At 41.5% G+C, this 18,223-nt stretch overlaps 1 protein-coding gene across 3 annotated transcripts; it reads left to right on the top strand.

Annotated features, from left to right (window-relative positions):
• Positions 1–717: 717 nt before the first annotated feature.
• Positions 718–17,535, top strand: sim2 (SIM bHLH transcription factor 2). 3 transcript variants are annotated; one of them, XM_020464908.2, is made up of 12 exons: positions 718–941; positions 1,949–2,207; positions 4,860–4,942; positions 6,133–6,222; positions 8,820–8,928; positions 10,404–10,489; positions 12,015–12,214; positions 12,363–12,469; positions 12,812–12,959; positions 13,267–13,432; positions 13,818–14,253; positions 14,746–17,535. In XM_020464908.2, exons 2-12 carry the CDS (start codon positions 2,033–2,035, stop codon positions 15,525–15,527), a joined length of 2,382 nt encoding a protein of 793 aa, XP_020320497.1. In that variant the 5' UTR covers positions 718–941; positions 1,949–2,032; the 3' UTR covers positions 15,528–17,535. The 3 variants fall into 3 exon arrangements, with proteins under 3 accessions (XP_020320497.1, XP_020320495.1, XP_020320496.1); XM_020464906.2 differs by having other exon boundaries at positions 718–1,088; XM_020464907.2 differs by lacking the exon at positions 718–941 and having other exon boundaries at positions 1,099–2,207.
• Positions 17,536–18,223: the final 688 nt, after the last annotated feature.

Genomic DNA, 18,223 nt, shown 5'->3' with positions numbered 1-18,223 from the left:
AATAAAAAACATTTTTTTTGCTCAGAAAACTTGGGGGGCCAAATAAAACCATCCGCGGGCCTCTGGCCGGGGAACCCTACTCTATAGATAATGTGTGTTTCTTGCTTCTGGCCTGGCTTGACTTTGCATGCTGTCTCGCCATGCAATATAGGAGGTATAACGAGTATATCATATGACAAAGTGTGTTTTGAATAGCCTACTGAATATGCAAAATTATGGGAATACAAATTATGGAAAGCAAACATAACGAGGGGATTCTATAAACGCATATTCAAATTACCACATTGAATCGTTCAGCCAGTGCTCTATGGCCCAGACCTACGAAATCTTTATGCTAATCTTTTGAGATTGTTATTGAAAATATACATTTTGTAGGATATGAACAGTAAGTAATTCAATTTCTGTAGGCCGAAGAGGTTATAAAGCCTAACATGTTTAATCGTTCTAAAAACTTTCCTACAAGGCTTGCATGACTGACTTCATAGGCTACATCACATTGAATTGGACAATAGCCTACAAAATGTGACCAGATGAATTTGGAAGAGACGCGCATGAAGTCTATTGTCATATCAGCCCTGTGCTGCATTTGGTATTGTTTTTAGACAATTTCTTGCACTGTTCCTTTGACAGAGGCAGCGGAGACTCCGTGACGTAACTGTTTGGAACCGTGCCCTCTCTCCCACGTACCGCCCTCGTCCGCCTTTGGTTCTGCGAAAGGAATTAACGTATGCTGCTTGGAATATCGGTCTGCCTTTTGGGATTATTGAACCTGAACAACGAGACTTCTTGAAGAGGAAAATATTGCGTTATGGTTCCTACCACTGTCTGAGGCAACTTCTCATGCTCTCCATTGGTAACATAGTTCCTATGCATCCTTATCCTGGCGTTGAAATTACGAAATTGAGAACTCAGTTGATGTCTTCCTGAGTCGATGAAAAAAGGTGGGCATTTGATGGGAAGGACACATAGGCCTTATTCACTAATCATCCTAACTGCAGTGCCAGTGCGTCATCGAAGACACATTTCTGGTGGTTATGGCAGCGAGCACACGCAGGAATTAAGTGTGAAAAATAACAGTCCAGACGCAGGTAACTTCAAATTGATATTTTGTAAAAACGTCTCTACATCATGGACGTCTTGAAATGTGTCTGGGGCATGTGTGCATCGAGGTTTTAATATACTTGGCAAATGGAAAAGTTGGATAGGCCTACATTTCCATAACGCACGAAGAATTTCGCGTCCAATTATTTTCAAACGTTAACAGTATACCTACATGGGCTTAATCCACATGCTTTCGTTAGTCAACGATTGAAATAAACTTTTGATTCACGCACATTAATAATATGTCTAGAGGCCTACACATTCACAACAATAAGGTACAGCGAATCTAACCGACTCTTCTGTTGATGGTGTGATTAAACATCGGACATTTTCTGATACTTCAAGGGAGTCATTCCTGTCGGAACGGGGCGTTCATCCGTGGGATGTTTGTCAGAGTAGACGTATTCCGTTGTTTAATCGCTCAATAGAGCATCATGTTTCTCATGCCACCACTTGGAGACTGAAGGGAGCCTACCAAAGAGGTGTACTCACTGACTCTTTTGAATGAAAAGTAATCTAAGAAAAAGCCGTTCAGATGATTTACAGGGCACTGGTAACTTTAGCGTTGTTTACCACATTAATTTTGTTACGCACACGCGTCGCAAAACAACGTTTGAGACCAAGTCCACATTTTTTTTACAACTATTGTATCCTCATGTAGGCCTAATGGTTTTTAGATTGAATTTAACGAATTACATGTAACCATTTTCAGTGAACATGCACGTATCTGGAATCTACAAGGAGAGGAACTATTTTTCACATGTAGATCGGCCAAGAAATGAGAATGAATATGCTGCAATATCGTTATGCTTCTATCTAATTGTTAAGTGCATTTTCTGATTCAAAGATAAAAAAAGGCTAAATCTACGTGTTGAGGGCGAAGAGGAAGGTGTTCTGTTATGCAACAGGCATTACTTTACATCAGTCAGAGATGAAGGAAAAGTCCAAGAATGCAGCGAAGACGAGACGAGAAAAAGAAAATGGAGAATTTTATGAACTGGCGAAATTACTGCCTTTACCTTCGGCCATCACATCACAACTGGATAAGGCTTCAATCATTCGGCTGACAACCAGTTACCTGAAGATGAGAGCCGTGTTTCCAGATGGTGAGTTATGCTACCACTAACAGTTGAATGATTAATCATAACTATGTCTTCAAGAGAAGAGGAACATGTCAGTTCTCGAAACATAATATTGGTCTTTGTATTATGGTTTTAACAAATACCCATAAAACAGGTCAGGAAATATAACTAAATAAATGTTAATTTTGAGCGCAGCAGGACAATGTCCAAAATATAATCAGATTTTCGAAGTCATGCAGATTTCCATTATCACTTCCCAAAGTTAATGTTCCCATTAAAAATGTGAGTTAAATTATTCTCCAGTAGAATACGTGCTATACAAATAATAAATATCAACATACAGGTGCGTAGTGACGGTGACCATGTGTGCGTAAAAGTGTGATTAGAATTGTCCCCAACTTTCCCCTTTCCCACCTGGTCATGCAATTCAAAAGATACTTATTATTCATGTTTGTTTGCATGATATATGTTTTCACTCCTAAACACGAGGCTCTAGATTATGATTTATGATAAATCATCCAATTATGGTCAATAAAACAACTAACACTTCGACAGGCTAAACCCCAGGAAAACAGCCCTCATCCTCTCATAGAATTGGTCTGTCATCACTCATAAAGTCACAGAAACCTTAAAGACACGGACTAAGGGCCACCCGTTAGTTCTGGATTTGAATAGTTCAGTTTATGACCATTTCACGAATAAAAAGTGTGATATCTTGTGGCATCAAATAAAGAAATACACTGTATAACAATATTACAAAACACTATAGGCTACACAACAAAACATAATATGAATTTTACATTGGTACTAATAAATTATATAGATGAAGTAGGCAAATATCTGCTGGCTATTTCAAAAGTACAGAACATTGACCTGTGTTTTAAATTGTATGAACTTACAAGCGAAATATTAGTTTAGCACTTTGGTTATAGCATATATCATTAGATAGGGTTGTTTCTCCTTAATTACATTCTTTCAAACGAAATATTACTTTTTAATTAGTTATAGACAGTATCCTTGCCTAAGTAGACCTACGCTAAAATACAGTCTGCCATACATTTTTTGTTTTTATGTTCTCTTTTGACATCAGATGTAGCCTATTGAATATTGTCTGAGTCTCAATTTAATTCCCGACATCCTTGGACTGAGAGAGATGTGACCGCCGTCCAACGAGTCTATTTCAATGGCCACTCTCCCTCACATTTGTCAAATGAATGTGTAATCTTATTTTGCAAATAACTATTCTGGGAAATCAGATACTTAGGCAGATTTCAATATTTATGATGCGCAAAAGTTCGTTAAATATAATAGGCCTATCACCTCATTCCAATTATGCATTTTTGTCTCGTGTATTCCATGCACAAAATGTGCAAATTGCAAAATAATGTATTTTAGTTTGAGGTAGTTCTTTAAAAAATGTTCATAAATAATAAGAAAACACATTTCTGACATTTCTGCGCCGGTGAAACGTCTCTGTCGCTTCCACTTATCGTTATTTTGGACTATAGATCCAGGAAAAGGCCTGTCCTGCACATCACCTAATTCTTTAGCTGACGTCTAATCAAGACACAGGGAATTTTAGGAAATGGGTATTGATGGTGAAAGTATGGGAATATAACAGTAGAAAACGTGAGCTGTTAACTCTGAATGTTTGACCAAAACATTCTTGAAAAATATTTTGTTGTCAGTTAGACTACTTGGCTATTGCAATATTTTTTTCATATTTTCTCAGTTTTCTCAGTCAAATCAAATCAACGTGTACGTTTACATTGAGAAAATGTAGGGTGATCATGGGTTTTTCTGAGAAATCCCAGACTAGGAAACAAGTGTAATTGGCTATTAATTTCACAGCATTTGACAAATTCCACCCTGCTACAAATGTATATGATGGACTAACCTGACATGCAAATATTCAACTTTATCACACATCATAGTTCAATTTAAATTAAAGTTGTATAATTTCAGATGACAGTTCTGAAATGTTACTAACACTTTATTCTAAAACATGGATCTGTAAAAACATTTCAGGGGTGATTTTGTCAAGTCACAATTTGCTGGCCTCATCTGCAAACAGACATGTTGAGTATAAACACACAGATGCTATTTGCATGTCCCAGTATCTGATCAAAGCATATAATAGCCAAATTAAATCACAGCGAGTGAGAGTGACTGTAGGGAAAATGTATCTTGTTCTTAGTGACTGGTAACACAACAAAATGTGGAATAAGTCAAGGGGATATGAATATTTTCTGAAGACACTGTATACATTACAAGGCTCAATACTTCTCAAACTATTATGAGCAGCATCTCAAGGGATATCTGTCATGGTTGATGTACCCTTTAAGGCTGGCTGGTGTCCATCTTTTCTTTTGGCGTAGAAGGCATTGGGTCAATAGCTTAGTATGTGTGTCTCTGCATTATATGTGGCAGTGCCAAAGATGCCTGAATGGCCTTTTGCAGGCTGTGATCAAAGTTATAGTCCAAGTCAGACACAGCCTATAGGCAGAGCTATGTGAGTCATAGACATAAACCCTTACCCTTGAAATTGCAGTATCCGATCAGACCAGGAAGAAAAACAATGTAAGGCTATATCTTGTGTCCCCTTCATAGTGTCCTCTTCTCCTGGAAGCAGCTCTAGGTAATGTATTCTAAGCCTGTTGTGTGTTTCCTCCACAGGCCTGGGGGAGGCCTGGGGCCAGCCGACCAGAATCAGCCCTCTGGACAACATGGCTAAGGAACTGGGCTCCCATCTACTGCAGGTGGGCTATATTCAACATAGATATATAATACAATATACACAACACAATTACATGTATGTACACAATAAATGCAGCAGAATATACACTGAATATACAAAACATGAACAACACCTGCTCTTTCTATGACATAGACTGACCAGATGAATCCAGGGGAAAGCTATGATCCCTTATTGATGTCACTTGTTAAATCCACTTCAATCAGTGTAGATGAAGGGGAGGAGACATGTTAAAGAAGGATTTTTAAGCATTGAGACAATTGAGACATGGATTGTGTATGCGCCATTCATAGGGTGAATGGGCAAGACAAAAGATGTATGTGCCTTTGAACAGGGTATGGTAGTAGGTGCCAGGCACACTGGTTTGTGTCAAGAACTGCAATGCTGCTGGGTTTTTCACAGTCAACAGTTTCCCGTGTGTATCAAGAATGGTCCACCACCCAAAGGACATCCAGCCAACTTGACACAACTGTGGGAAGCATTGGAGTCGCTTTCGACACCTTGTCGAGTCCATGCCCCAAATAATTGAGGCTGTTCTGAGGGCAAAGAGGGGGGGGGGGGGGGGGGACTCAATATTAGGGAGGTGTTCCTAATGTTTGGTATACTCAGTATATATGCAACATACTGTAAATACAACACAATATTATCAATAAGATTATATGCAAGACAATAATTGCACTAGACAATATACAACACACATAAGTAAACTGAAATAGAAAACACATCTATAACAGTAAATACTACACAAATTCAAGGTAAATGTATCGTGCAAAAATATACATCGTAAATATAGAACCCTGGAGCAGAGTGGTGCTTAGATGTGAATAACACTATTATATGCATTTAGGAAAATTGTCAAGTTCTTAAGAGGAAATGTAGTTGATTATTTTGATAAAATGCACTGTTTAAATGTTTTTGCTATGGAATTCATGTGTAGGCTTTGCCAAGAATTTGTAATAGATTTCATGTCATGATTAGAGCCAGATGTGATAGAAATTAGGATGTGTGTTTTTTTTAAAGACATTGCAAAAGAGTAGACATAAAAGCCATTAATAATCAGACTCCCATATGCTGATTTATCACTATCACAATGCAATGTATAACATCTACAATTCTAAGTGACCTTCTATGCATTTTTTTCAATGCAAAATGGAACCGTCTATTTTCGGGTCTAACACATGTTTCATTCCCCAGACTCTGGACGGCTTTGTATTCGTTGTCGCTTCGGATGGCAAAATCATGTACATCTCTGAGACAGCGTCAGTCCACCTTGGCCTATCCCAGGTAAGACATAGCTTTGCCTCCATCTTGGACCTGGGCAACCATTGCATATGCCACAAGCTGTGTCTGCCTCCCTCAACACAACCAAGGTCACCTAAGGGACATCTGCCTTCTGATATGCCTGTTTAAACATTGATTTGACAGTCAGTAAAACAGGCTGCAGAATGCCAAACAAAGGTTGCCTAAGTTCACCTAACACAGATAAGTCAGAGGGCATGGACTGGCCACAGAATATGATCGGTGCGTCTATTCTAGGTGCTGTTGACTTCCTTTGTGTGTGGGTGCTGTTCATTTAACAATATGGGACGTGCGAAAACGTCCAGCTATTCATGCTGTGAGTGTAGCATTGGTATATGAAACCAAAAAAACAGTTGCTCAGCTCATGCTAATATTTAAGGTTAGCTTAGCTAGCTATTGCTTCTGACTTCTGCCTCTCTGGGGGGTATTTGCAGTTGGAACTTAAGCTAGCCAGGTTGAAGGCGTTATTTTAGAATGGTCCCTGCAGCCTTTCTAAATGGAGCAACGTCCTCATCGACTTTGCTGCACATCCAATATGATTTTGTGTTTTGCGTGTGTTAATGTGTGGTACATTGTGTGTTTGTGTGTGTCTATATACATGTATGTGTGTGTGTGTGTGTCAAATATTTTTGCTGTTTACCCTGCCTTAACTGAGGCCCATGCAGTTTGACTGAGGAGCAGTGTATCGTTGCTGGTTTGGCTTATATATTTCAGTAGGACAGCCTATGGCTCTGCTCTGTGGTGCCATCAATGATCAGAATGAAGTGTGATCATCACTCAGGAGTGGGCTTTGCTGCTTGACAAGCCAACTTCTTCAGAGTTGCTGTTCCCCCAGAGAGAGATGCTGTCTATCGAACACGTGGTGACTGAAAATATGAAGTGAAATGGAGTCTGCGGCAGCCTCCCTCAAAACAAAGGTTTATAGTTGAAGTCCTGTCTCTGATGCGTATACTCTTGGTCTCTACTTCGAACATATGGTCGTTCTGGGTCTCTACTTCGAGCATATGGTCGTTCTATATGGTTCACTTTCCAAAACATACAAAGTGAGCGATAGAAAGTATTTTAGGGGGTGCCCTAGACATGGTGAGCCAGACCAAAGGTACTATTCTATATAGCAGTTTTTTATAATGGGTGTGTCCACACTGATTTTTGCTTAGCTACTAATAGGGGCGTTCTGATTCTGAAAGTGGCCAGAACCAACAGTAGGTAACCTCTGTCATTCTAACACTGCACTCATGTGAAGTGATTGTGTACTGAGCTGTGGATAGCAAACAGAAATGCTGATGTCTTAAATATACCTCACCTGATCAAGCATAGACAGACACACTGAAGGCTGTGCTCAGGAAGAATTTGAGAGAACAGGGGGGCTGAGCAACAGCAATAACTCAATCCTATAAAAACAACACCACCACCCACTCTAAATGTTCCACTCTTGCACGCAGCCCTGATGCAAATGCTGCTTGTGCACACCTGTGTACACTGTGAAGCTTATTCAAATGGACCATCCGCTTTTATTGATATTTTGTGAGTGTGTGTGTGTGTGTGTGTGTGTGTGTGTGTGTGTGTGTGTGTGTGTGTGTGTGTGTGTGTGTGTGTGTGTGTGTGTGTGTGTGTGTGTGTGTGTGTGTGTGTGTGTGTCAGGTGGAGGTATAGTGGGCTAAGGTCCGTGTTGTTTTAAAATGAATTGCGAAAGAGACAACAGTGAATTCAGTGAAAGTCACTCATTACTTGAGTGTTGAGAAGGTCTCTGCTTTTACTTTGAGGTTAACCCATCCTCCAGTGTGAAATCTAGAGGTCTGTTTATTATCAGTAACCCACATATATTAACTTACATTGGTGCTTGAACACACATATTTCACTTGTTGCTCTCGCATGCTATTGCTTGTCACCGTTTCTACGACACCAAAAAGCATGCTCAGTTCTAATGCTCTCTCACTACAAAGCATGGATTAGTCCAACCTAACTCCACACTGTGAAGAAACCAATTTGTTGTTGAAGTGGTGAGCAGTGACCCGCTCACTGAGTGACTCCACCCCAAAATTTGGGAGGTAAAATAGATCAAAGTGGAGCCTGGACAGTGTTCTGTGTTCTCATGCAAATGATTGCCTCTTTCATAAATTAACCCTTGTGTTTCCTGACATCATCCCCCTTTGAGGCAGAGCTGAAAGGGATGCAGAGATCGATTTCAGGGGCGGCAAGAGATTTGCTCCCCTCCTCACTTCTAACACACACACACACACGCACACGCTCATGCACACGCTCACGCAGGCAACCACACACTCACATACGCTCACGCACGCACACACACGCACACACACGCACAGTCAGTCAGTGTCCCCCTACAATAGGCATTTCTCTGTGATGATGTAATCCCTTGTAATGACAGAGTATCATCCTGCTAAAAGATCAAAAGACCTCAAAACACTATTCAGAAAGACTGTCTTCTTCACATAAGGCTAGAGATTACATGTCATTGAAGAAATGATATGTTGGTCTCTAATCTATATTGTCACTTGCCATTTTCTCTAGTCTCAGCCTGATGAAACTTGATGTGAAGTGACTGATTGATTTGTTTCTGTCAGGTGGAGCTGACGGGGAACAGTATTTTTGAGTATATCCACCCGTCAGATCATGATGAGATGACGGCTGTACTCAGCGCCCATCAGCCCCTCCACCATCACTTCCTGCAAGGTGCCTAACATACTTGATTTATTCAATCTCTGTCTTTATGTTCTTTCTCTCCCTCCCTTTTTTCTCTGTCAAATTTGTGTCTTTATTTGTTCTCTCTCACGCTTCCTCCCTCGCCTTTTCTCACTCTTTCACTTATTTCTCTTTCTCTCCCAACTGACAGTCAGTTGATCACAATTTTCCCGCATGCTCAACTTTCTGTATGTTTGTAAGCAACATTAATGCTACTTCATCGAGGTCTACCTCTTCTGTAAGAAGGAAGTCAGTTAGTGTGACATCATCATACAAATAGCTCAAATACTTCATCTATGCAGCTGCTATAAGAACACATAATACTTCAACGTATAGCACCATGATACATAATACAAGGCAACACCCAGGCAGCCTCTCTGATGGGCAGGTTTTCATTAACATCCTGTAGGAGCAGCATCTTAAGCCTTATGTGATAACAGCACTCAACATGCAGTGGAGTACTGTTTTCTGGGGGAGTTTCATAACACCCCTACACATACACACACATGCATACACAGACACACACACATACAAACCCTTACAAAAAAATACACGTCAAATTTACAGTGAAAATCGCATTTTCACAAGTCAAATATCTTTTTTCACATGTTGAGGTTATTACATTTAGAGTTCACATGTTAACACCACTTTTTCACATGTGAGAAGAAAACATGTTTTCACCTCACGTGAATTGCAGTTGCAGATGTGAAATTTGCAGTTTCACATGTTAAAAACATGTGGAATTGCAAGTTCACATGTTAAAATCAATCATGTGAAAATCACATTTTCAGTTTCACATGTAAGAAAACACCACATGGAGGTGGTGAAATAAAACTATCTGTAATCCCATCCTGTAAAAAGATCATTTAGCCGACCTGAGAATAATAATTCAATTGTGTTAAAAAATATATTTCTTATTTCTGAGCCATCCATTCAGAGTGTTACTGCTAGAGGCGCAAGCCTCTCTTCTTCATTTGAAAAGTAGCGCGCCGTGTCTCCTTATTTATCCTTTTTAACATGTTGAAATTTGCGCTGTCAGAGTTATTCATTTTACTGCACAATTTTGTTTTATTGCATTGTCTAAAATACATAATCTATAAAGCTAAAAATAAACATTGTGATGTCAAAACAAGTTGACTGAGGTCAATTTACCAGAATTTGCTAACTGTTACTTATGACAAAATCTAAATGTAACTATTCATGTAATGCTTTTTGTATAAGGAAAACTTAAATTACAGCTCAATATGAGCAAATTAGGAATTTGCGATTAATCGTGATTAATCACAGTAATACACATTTTTTAAATAATTTGACAACCCTTATTGGCATTCAAATGCGAAAATGTACATGTGTGTTAACCACATCTGCTGCTTTATTTAACCAGGGTGAGTGTGTGACTGTGAAGTGTTTTTATTGTGTCTATGTGCTAATGGTCATTCTCCTCGCTGTCTTTGTGTGTGTAACAGAGTACGAAATGGAGCGCTCTTTTTTCCTGAGGATGAAGTGTGTGTTGGCCAAGCGTAATGCAGGACTGACCTGTGGAGGATATAAGGTGCATTTTTACATTTTGGTCATTTAGCAGACACCCTTATCCAGAGCAACTTACAGGAGCAATTAGGGTTAAGTGCCCTGCTCAAGGGCACATCGATAGATGTTTTACCTTGTCGGCTTTGTGATTCAAACCAGAAGCCTTTTAGTTACTGGCCTAACGCTCTTAACCACTAGACTACCTGCCTTACTACAAGGGCCGCAACTTTGGTTTTAGAAGTGGGAGAGACATAATTATTATTATTATTATTATTTATTTTTATCCAGTCAGATCTACACTCCAAACAGCCTACCCGACCGCTCAGAGGCATCCACATGGTCCTAAAGCACACCGTTGCCTGGTTTTGTATCACATTCCAATGATAAAACTGGGGTGGACAAAAATGCAATTTCAAAATGTGTGGGGGACATATCCCCCCATCAAAAGCTCTGACGAAGACCTTGAGGCCGACACGTAAAGCTTACTAAAGAGCAGTAATACTATCAAGAGCAGTAATATTATCAAGAGAAGTGATACTATCAAGAGCAGTGTGCAGGTTTCTTATTTCTTCTCCCCCTGTCCCCAGTGAAAGTTGCACCTTGCGTACTATAATGTAATGCAATATTTGAAATCACATTTCTTTGTTACTGTATGCCATGAGAATCTGTGTCTCTGGAAGTAGTAAACCTTTCATGAATAACAATATAAGATAGAAAGTAGCTAATTCAAATGAAACACCTACACTTGCATACAAGTGAAATGCATGCATTTTGAAGAGATTATTATATCAAAACAAATAGTTATTCTATTTATAGATTTGTTTGTTTTGTTCTATTGAGTCTATAATGTTATTATAGTGTTATCACAGTGTTAACAGGTTATTTGAAACGGCATATTATTTGTCTGAGTCTCAGCAGCTGCAGCATTTCCACTCAAATCTCCGACGACAACCACCTCACTCCTAAAACACTCCGCAGTCGTTCCTCCACCATCCTCATCTTTAGACGCAACAGCTATATTCTTGACTCCCTCCTTCTTCCCTCTCCCCATATAATATAAATCACCTAGCAGATTGCAATGGAGACCTGCTGTAAATTTACATTGGCAATAAACAAGCCATTATGTTAAGTAGTAGAATAAATCATCCGTGTGAACTGGGCGAGTGCTATTGAATGGCCGGGGCGAGGCCGGCATGGGCATAGGTAAACAGGAAGTGATGAAGATAAATAGTCCCTTTAGCTTCTAGACACGTAGCTGTTTCAGGGAGGGGAGGGGTGGATGGGGGGGGATTTAGTTGGTTGTAGCCTGAAGGTTGAACCTGCTCTTGCTTTTGCAGAGTGAGTGAGATAAGAATTCTGCATTACCAACAATGTTGTATCTCAATTTATCTATCTCTCAGATCGACCTAAATTTGGACACAAAACCACATTCAGGAAACATGTTAAGGCAAGGTGTAAAGACTCTGTCTAGCTATATCTATGTACATGCATGTATCTGTATCTATCTCTATATCACTGTGTAAAGCCCCTGTCATCTCTCTGCTTCCCAGGTGATCCATTGCAGTGGCTATTTGAAGATCCGTCAGTACGTGATGGACATGGCATTGTATGACACGTGTTATCAGATCGTGGGCCTGGTAGCGGTGGGCCACTCCCTGCCTCCCAGTGGTATCACAGAGATTAAGCTCCATAGTAACATGTTCATGTTCAGGGCCAGCCTGGACCTCAAGCTCATCTTCCTGGACTCCAGGTATGGAAGGAAAGGAGGGAGGGATGAAACAAACAAATGTACAATGAGACAAAAAAAGATAATACAAAATAAAAGACAAACACAACAAAGAATTTGAACATCATGATTGTGAATGTATTACTTTTAACCCGTGACCTTTGGGTTCAAGGGTGGCTGAGTTGACAGGATACGAACCCCAGGACCTGATTGAGAAGACGCTGTACCACCACGTGCACGGCTGTGACGTATTCCATCTACGCTTTGCTCATCACCTCTGTGAGTCAGTCCCCCTCTGTGGCCACATTGAGACTCTTATTACGAAACAACCCACACTCTCTTTGAGAGGGTTAGGATTTCTATAAGTGGCAGCTATGGAGTTTCTCACAGAATATGCATGTAGGTTCAAGAGGAGAATAAAAATGATACAGTATTAATGAGTCACGCCTGTCAAAGGAGCTCAGCCTTTTGCTGGCCCTCTCTCCCAAGCATTCTGTTTGTATTCCATCTCTATATACACTTCTCTTTCTGTCTTTCAATCTTTTATTCAGGCACTGTCCAGTCTGTGATTTGATCTATCTCTCACCCCAATATTTCTCTCTCTCCCCCTCTCTCCTGCAGTGTTGGTGAAAGGGCAGGTCACCACTAAGTACTACCGTATGTTGTCCAAGCACGGGGGCTGGGTGTGGGTGCAGAGCTACGCCACCATCGTCCACAACAGCCGCTCATCCAGACCCCACTGCATCGTCAGCGTCAACTACGTTCTCACGTGAGTCAACACTTTCCCCTTTCACCTTTGACCTGAGTGGGTCTGTGACAGGTGAATCACTCCCTAAAACACTTCCGTTTAATAGACTTGGACATTTTGTGGCAAAAAGTCTGGGTTTGAAACACAGGCTAATTTGTAAGGTGATGCCCCCGGTTTGTCTGTGTATGTTACATAGTACGAAATGTAGCGCTCTTCTTTCCTGAGGATAAAGTATGTGTTGGCCAAGCGTAGTGCAGGGCTGACATGTGGAGGATATAACATGTGTGTGTGATGCTAATCCAAGCTGTATGTCTATGTCCCTCCACAGGGACGTAGAGTATAAAGACATGCAGCTGTCTCAGGAGCAGAGTCGAGTGGCCAAACCCAGCTTAGCCTTTAAGACTGGCCTGGCCTCCTCTCAGGACCTCTGCAAACAACTCAAAACCAAAGCAGTCAAGATCAAGAGCAAACTCAAAACAGCCCCCTACCCTCAGGTACTACAGACTATTGCTCCTCACACTGGGTTACTGATACAGTTCATATGCAGTGTAGTACACACACAGTAACCTACATACTGTGCCTGTACTTTCATCCGTACTAAGATATCAGAATGAATAGCTTTATCCAGCTTGGGAAAAAAGGAGACACTGCAAACTCCTCAACGCAATGACCTTTTGCATTGTATTCACAATCAGTAACTTTCCTTTTGAAAATTCATGAAATATCCTCTCCATAGTTATCCCAAAAATATAAAAAGTAGGACTTGATTTTTTGTCTTAGCTTGACAAATGAACTGTACACAACACTGTCTTCATTGCCTGTCTATGTTAGAAAATAACAACACCACCATAATCTGTTGTCTACTGCCTCCACCTCCAGCCCAACAGCACCTACCACCCAGACAAGCCGGACTGCTCCCCCCTGGGAGGAAGTTGGAAGGAGAGCACCCCCTACCCCCTGAACCCCTGTCACGGTCAGATCTCAGGCCCCTCTGGAGGTCCAGAGGCTGGAGAGGTCCTGTGTAGTAGCAACGCCTCCTATGGCCTCTCCTTCCCCTACCCCTATGGACACCTACCCCACACGGACTCCCAGAGGAGGTTGCGACACACCCAGGGTTCTTCCTCCGCCTCAACCTCCCTGTCTTCCCCTGGCCTGGCAGCCCAGCAGCTGCTCAGCTCCCTGCAGGGTCGAGGGGGCGAGGGGCGGTGGAGCTGTGCCAACGCCAAAATCCACCATGGTACTAACCCTGCTCACATCCTGAGACCATTCGCTGCATCGTGTTCCATTACCACAGCCACCACAGCAGCATATTCAGGTATGGCTCTGGCTCAAAAGCACGGGGCTTCTAAATCAGAACTGAGGAACGCAGAGCTCTTTCTGCATGCTTTTGAATGCACTGCTAACTGATACGATCAGGTTTCCAGTAGCAATGCTATATTTAAAGAAAAAAGGCTAGCCCAGAAATTCTGGATGTTGCTAAATAACCATCTAACAAATTTAGAAGCAGCTTGAAGGAAACAACACCTTAAGGAAGTTGAAAATAAGTTAAACGTTAGAAAAGCTGAACTGTCACTTTAAAGTGCTCTATCTTTTACACCTTTTCCCTTTTTGTTCTCAGGTCAGAAATGTTCATGAAAAACATGAAAAATCCTTTCTGACTGTAGCATTGGAGAAACGGAGTGTGTGCTGCACTGCTCCTCTGATGTGCCTGTTAAACCCTAATCCTTCTCAAGATAGCATTTTAGCTCAGTTTCACTGAAGCATTTTAGTCTGAATCTCACCGTAGAGTTTAATTTCTCCACGACAGGCCCCGCGGCGAGCAGGAGGTACCCCCCCTGCGAGCCCCTTCATGATGGCTTCTCCAGCTGCTCAACCCCGCGCCCTAACAGCAGGTTCAAGGAAGAGCCCTATGAGCATCACACGCTTGGCCAGAACAAGACCACAGAGGACCGCCTGCACTCCCAGTCACAGGCTACTAAAGAGGACAGCAAGCTGCCGTTCAGTCGAGACTACCTCCACAAGGCCTCCGAGGGGAGTGGTTGTGTAGGAGGGGAGAAGCTGTTGTCCTGTCCCCTGCTGAGTAACTCTGTGCTGGGGAAGGTGAGCTGCGAGCAGTCCCGGTCCTTCCATGGCCTGGGCCAACCCTTCCCCATGCAGGTGGTCCTGGAGCAGCGCAGGAGGCTGTGTATGATGGAATCCCCCTACAGCCACAGTGCCACCGGCCCCCTGGAGCACACGGACAGCAATGGGGAGCGGGGGAGCCCCAAGATGTTGGATCCTGAGGCGGGGGAGGAGGAAAGGAGGATGTGGATGGGGGTTGGAGTTGGGATGGGAGTCGGGGTAGGCCTTCCGACCCAGGCTCCGTACGTGTCTTTGAACCTCCACCACGTCTTGGCCAAACACAGCTCCTTCCAGGCCCCGCCCTATGCTGCCCTCGGCCACTTGACAGACAGCTACGGTTACCGTGGCGACGAAATGGGTTCTTACGACTACAAGAGCCAAAGCCCTGCCTCCAGCTCCTCCCCTGAGATCCACAGGGAGATTCCTCATTACATCGGCACGTCCGTCATCATCACCAACGAGAGGTGACACAGCTCGGGGGTCGAAGGACAAGGAGGGACAGACACCCTGAGACTTCAGCCTTTTTGGTCAGAAACACAGACAATGAACAGAAGCTGTATCAGTGACTATGTAACTGTGTCAGCCAGAAGTTGAGTCACTTTCTGGGGACCCTGTCTGGTTAAGACCTCCACATGGCTCTCCATTTCTGTTTTTCAGATGTTTTCTACGCAAATAAGCCAACGTCAGACTCCTCTAAGGAGCCAGTAATTTCAGGTTTCTTGATTATATTATATTTTTGCATACTGTTTATCCAATAGCATAAATGCATTGTCACATTCTAGTTCAAAGCCATTTATTTTGACAAAATCTCAAGGACCTTTGAGCCATGACACAGTACATCATTTGAGGTACAAATTGCCTGTGAAGAATACACCCCTCTAATGTTGTAACTCAGAAGCACCAATCATAACTGACCTGAACAAGAAGATACTATAAAATGGTCTAAAAAAGCAGCATTTAGATTGAATGTAGCATGATTTCAACCCAATTTGCAAGCTAGTTTAAGTGCAAACGGTTTCCAATGCACTTCTTTTTTTGTGACAGCGACATTAAAAAGGGCATAAGATATGCCAGCACAAAATAATACATGCTGTCACTCCCTACCTTGTATATTGAATGGGGAAATGACAGACACAAAATAATACATGCTGTCACTCCCTACCTTGTATATTGAATGGGGAAGTGACAGACACAAAATAATACATGCTGTCACCCCCTACCTTGTATATTGAATGGGGAAATGACAGACACAAAATAATACATGCTGTCACTCCCTACCTTGTATATTGAATGGGGAAATGACAGACACAAAAGTATTGAACCTGGACACTTTCTTGCAAACATGAATGAGGGTAAATATTGTTCACCCTCTTTTGAAGTTAACATTAAATCATTTGGTCAATTATATCAATGGCAGAGATCGGAAACACAATGTGTAATTTATTATTGTGCAACACATAGCAGCTTGCTTATTTATGAAGAAAACCAGGATCTAACATGTATAATGAGAAAAATGTCAACTGCATTGGGGAAAATTAAATGAAATAAAACACAGTAGTTTGCTTTAATTCTGAATGAACAATTCAAATGAAATGTCCTGCCAGACAGTCATTGTCCATGGCTATTTTCAGCTCTTCTTTATTCTTCAGAATGCATAGTGGATATCATCTGGTTATTGAAGAGGTTTGGACATTGATGTGATATCAAGCACATGTAAATGTCAGAATTACAAACACTTTTATATAATAGGTACATATAACCTCACTTTCTTCTGTGATGTAATCTTGAAATACACCTTTATGTCCTCCTGCCTGTATCCCATCAACCTGGTCAAATGGGCCCTCCAAATGTCTGTGTATGTGGGAGTGTGTTCTCCCAATGACTACAAGAAACTGTCTATCCACTGTGGTCTTCTGTATCCATACACCCCTCCAAATTTCCCTTAGGACCACTGCACCCTCAAATGTTTCAGGTCTACTGAGCACAAAACTTGAACGTTACGAAAATTCTGTGCGCACTTCCAGCGCACATTTACTGTGAACACTGAGGCTGTACCCACTTTGATTTCCAGTTTTAACAGTGGCCAAGTAGGCTACTGTGGCTATTTGATCATAATGTAGGGCTACCAGAGTTGCCTAACCTCAAAAACAATGGAGAAAAGCCATCTCATAACACTTTAACATCATTGAGCCTACAGTAGCAGCCAATGTGTGGTGTTCACTGAAGGCTATAAAAACAAAGAGTCGCACACTCTATTTATAAACTCGACCGTCATTTATTGGGTAAACCACCAATGTTTCGGTATCACTGTGCCTTCTTCAGAGTGATCAATTTATGCCTACATTCCATGAAACATGCAGGGCTTGACATTAACCTGTTTATCCATTTGTCCTTCATACAAGGAGGTGACTGTTGTGTTGTTTAATGCAAGAAACCACTTCACAAAATAAAATGCATTATTATTCCCATACCATTATTACATAGAGTCAGACCAAATTATGCTACCCTCTGTCTATTGGCTACAGTACTTTGCTTATTCAAGCCTGTCTAAAAATACAACACTGCCCCATTAAGACAAAAAACAACTATTTACCTGACTCCCTTTTCAGAAATGTACATGTTTCGTACTCTTGTAGGAAGCAATCACTCCCCTATTGCTGACTAAAATGATCTATAACTGGGCAAATAACTCACTAACTAGCAAAGGATATGAACAAAATGTGCACACGTGGCTACATACAACACTCGCTTTGATCTCAAAACAAGCTATTACTATTCAAGGCCGCTCATGCTGTAAACACAGTCCAGTTCAAAGTAAATGGCACAGATCCATATACGGCAATGGTCTATTTGCATGTAGGCCTACTGCAGCTCTGATTGTTTATGTCACACCGGTCTGTGTGGAGTACGGGCTGAGTTGTGCGTGTCAATGCAATAGAATCATATGCCGATGCTTTATACCTACAACAAAATATCTTGCATAGTTTGTTTTGTTTCAGTATGGTGCATTGAAAGTGGCTAACATTTGCGTTGATTCGATCACAATTGCCACAGTAAAGGGAAACGTTGATAGTGTTATCAGGGAAAGAACAGTGGTCACCAACGTCAAGATCACTTTCTAAGTCAAAATGCAAGCCGAGATCTACCATTCAGATTGAAAAAAA

Source organism: Oncorhynchus kisutch, linkage group LG28, assembly GCF_002021735.2.
Source record: "Oncorhynchus kisutch isolate 150728-3 linkage group LG28, Okis_V2, whole genome shotgun sequence".
Lineage (NCBI taxonomy): Eukaryota > Metazoa > Chordata > Actinopteri > Salmoniformes > Salmonidae > Oncorhynchus > Oncorhynchus kisutch.
The sequence above is the reverse complement of the archived record's forward strand: the minus strand, read 5'-3'. Positions and strand labels throughout refer to the sequence as shown.

Excerpts from the sequence above, each read along its gene's own strand:
- sim2 (XM_020464908.2), top strand. The coding sequence starts at position 2,033 with ATGAAGGAAAAGTCCAAGAATGCAGCGAAGACGAGACGAGAAAAAGAA. Across the intron at positions 12,215-12,362 it reads CTCATCTTCCTGGACTCCAG|GGTGGCTGAGTTGACAGGAT; the intron begins GTATGGAAGGAA and ends TTTGGGTTCAAG. Across the intron at positions 12,470-12,811 it reads ACGCTTTGCTCATCACCTCT|TGTTGGTGAAAGGGCAGGTC; the intron begins GTGAGTCAGTCC and ends TCTCTCCTGCAG.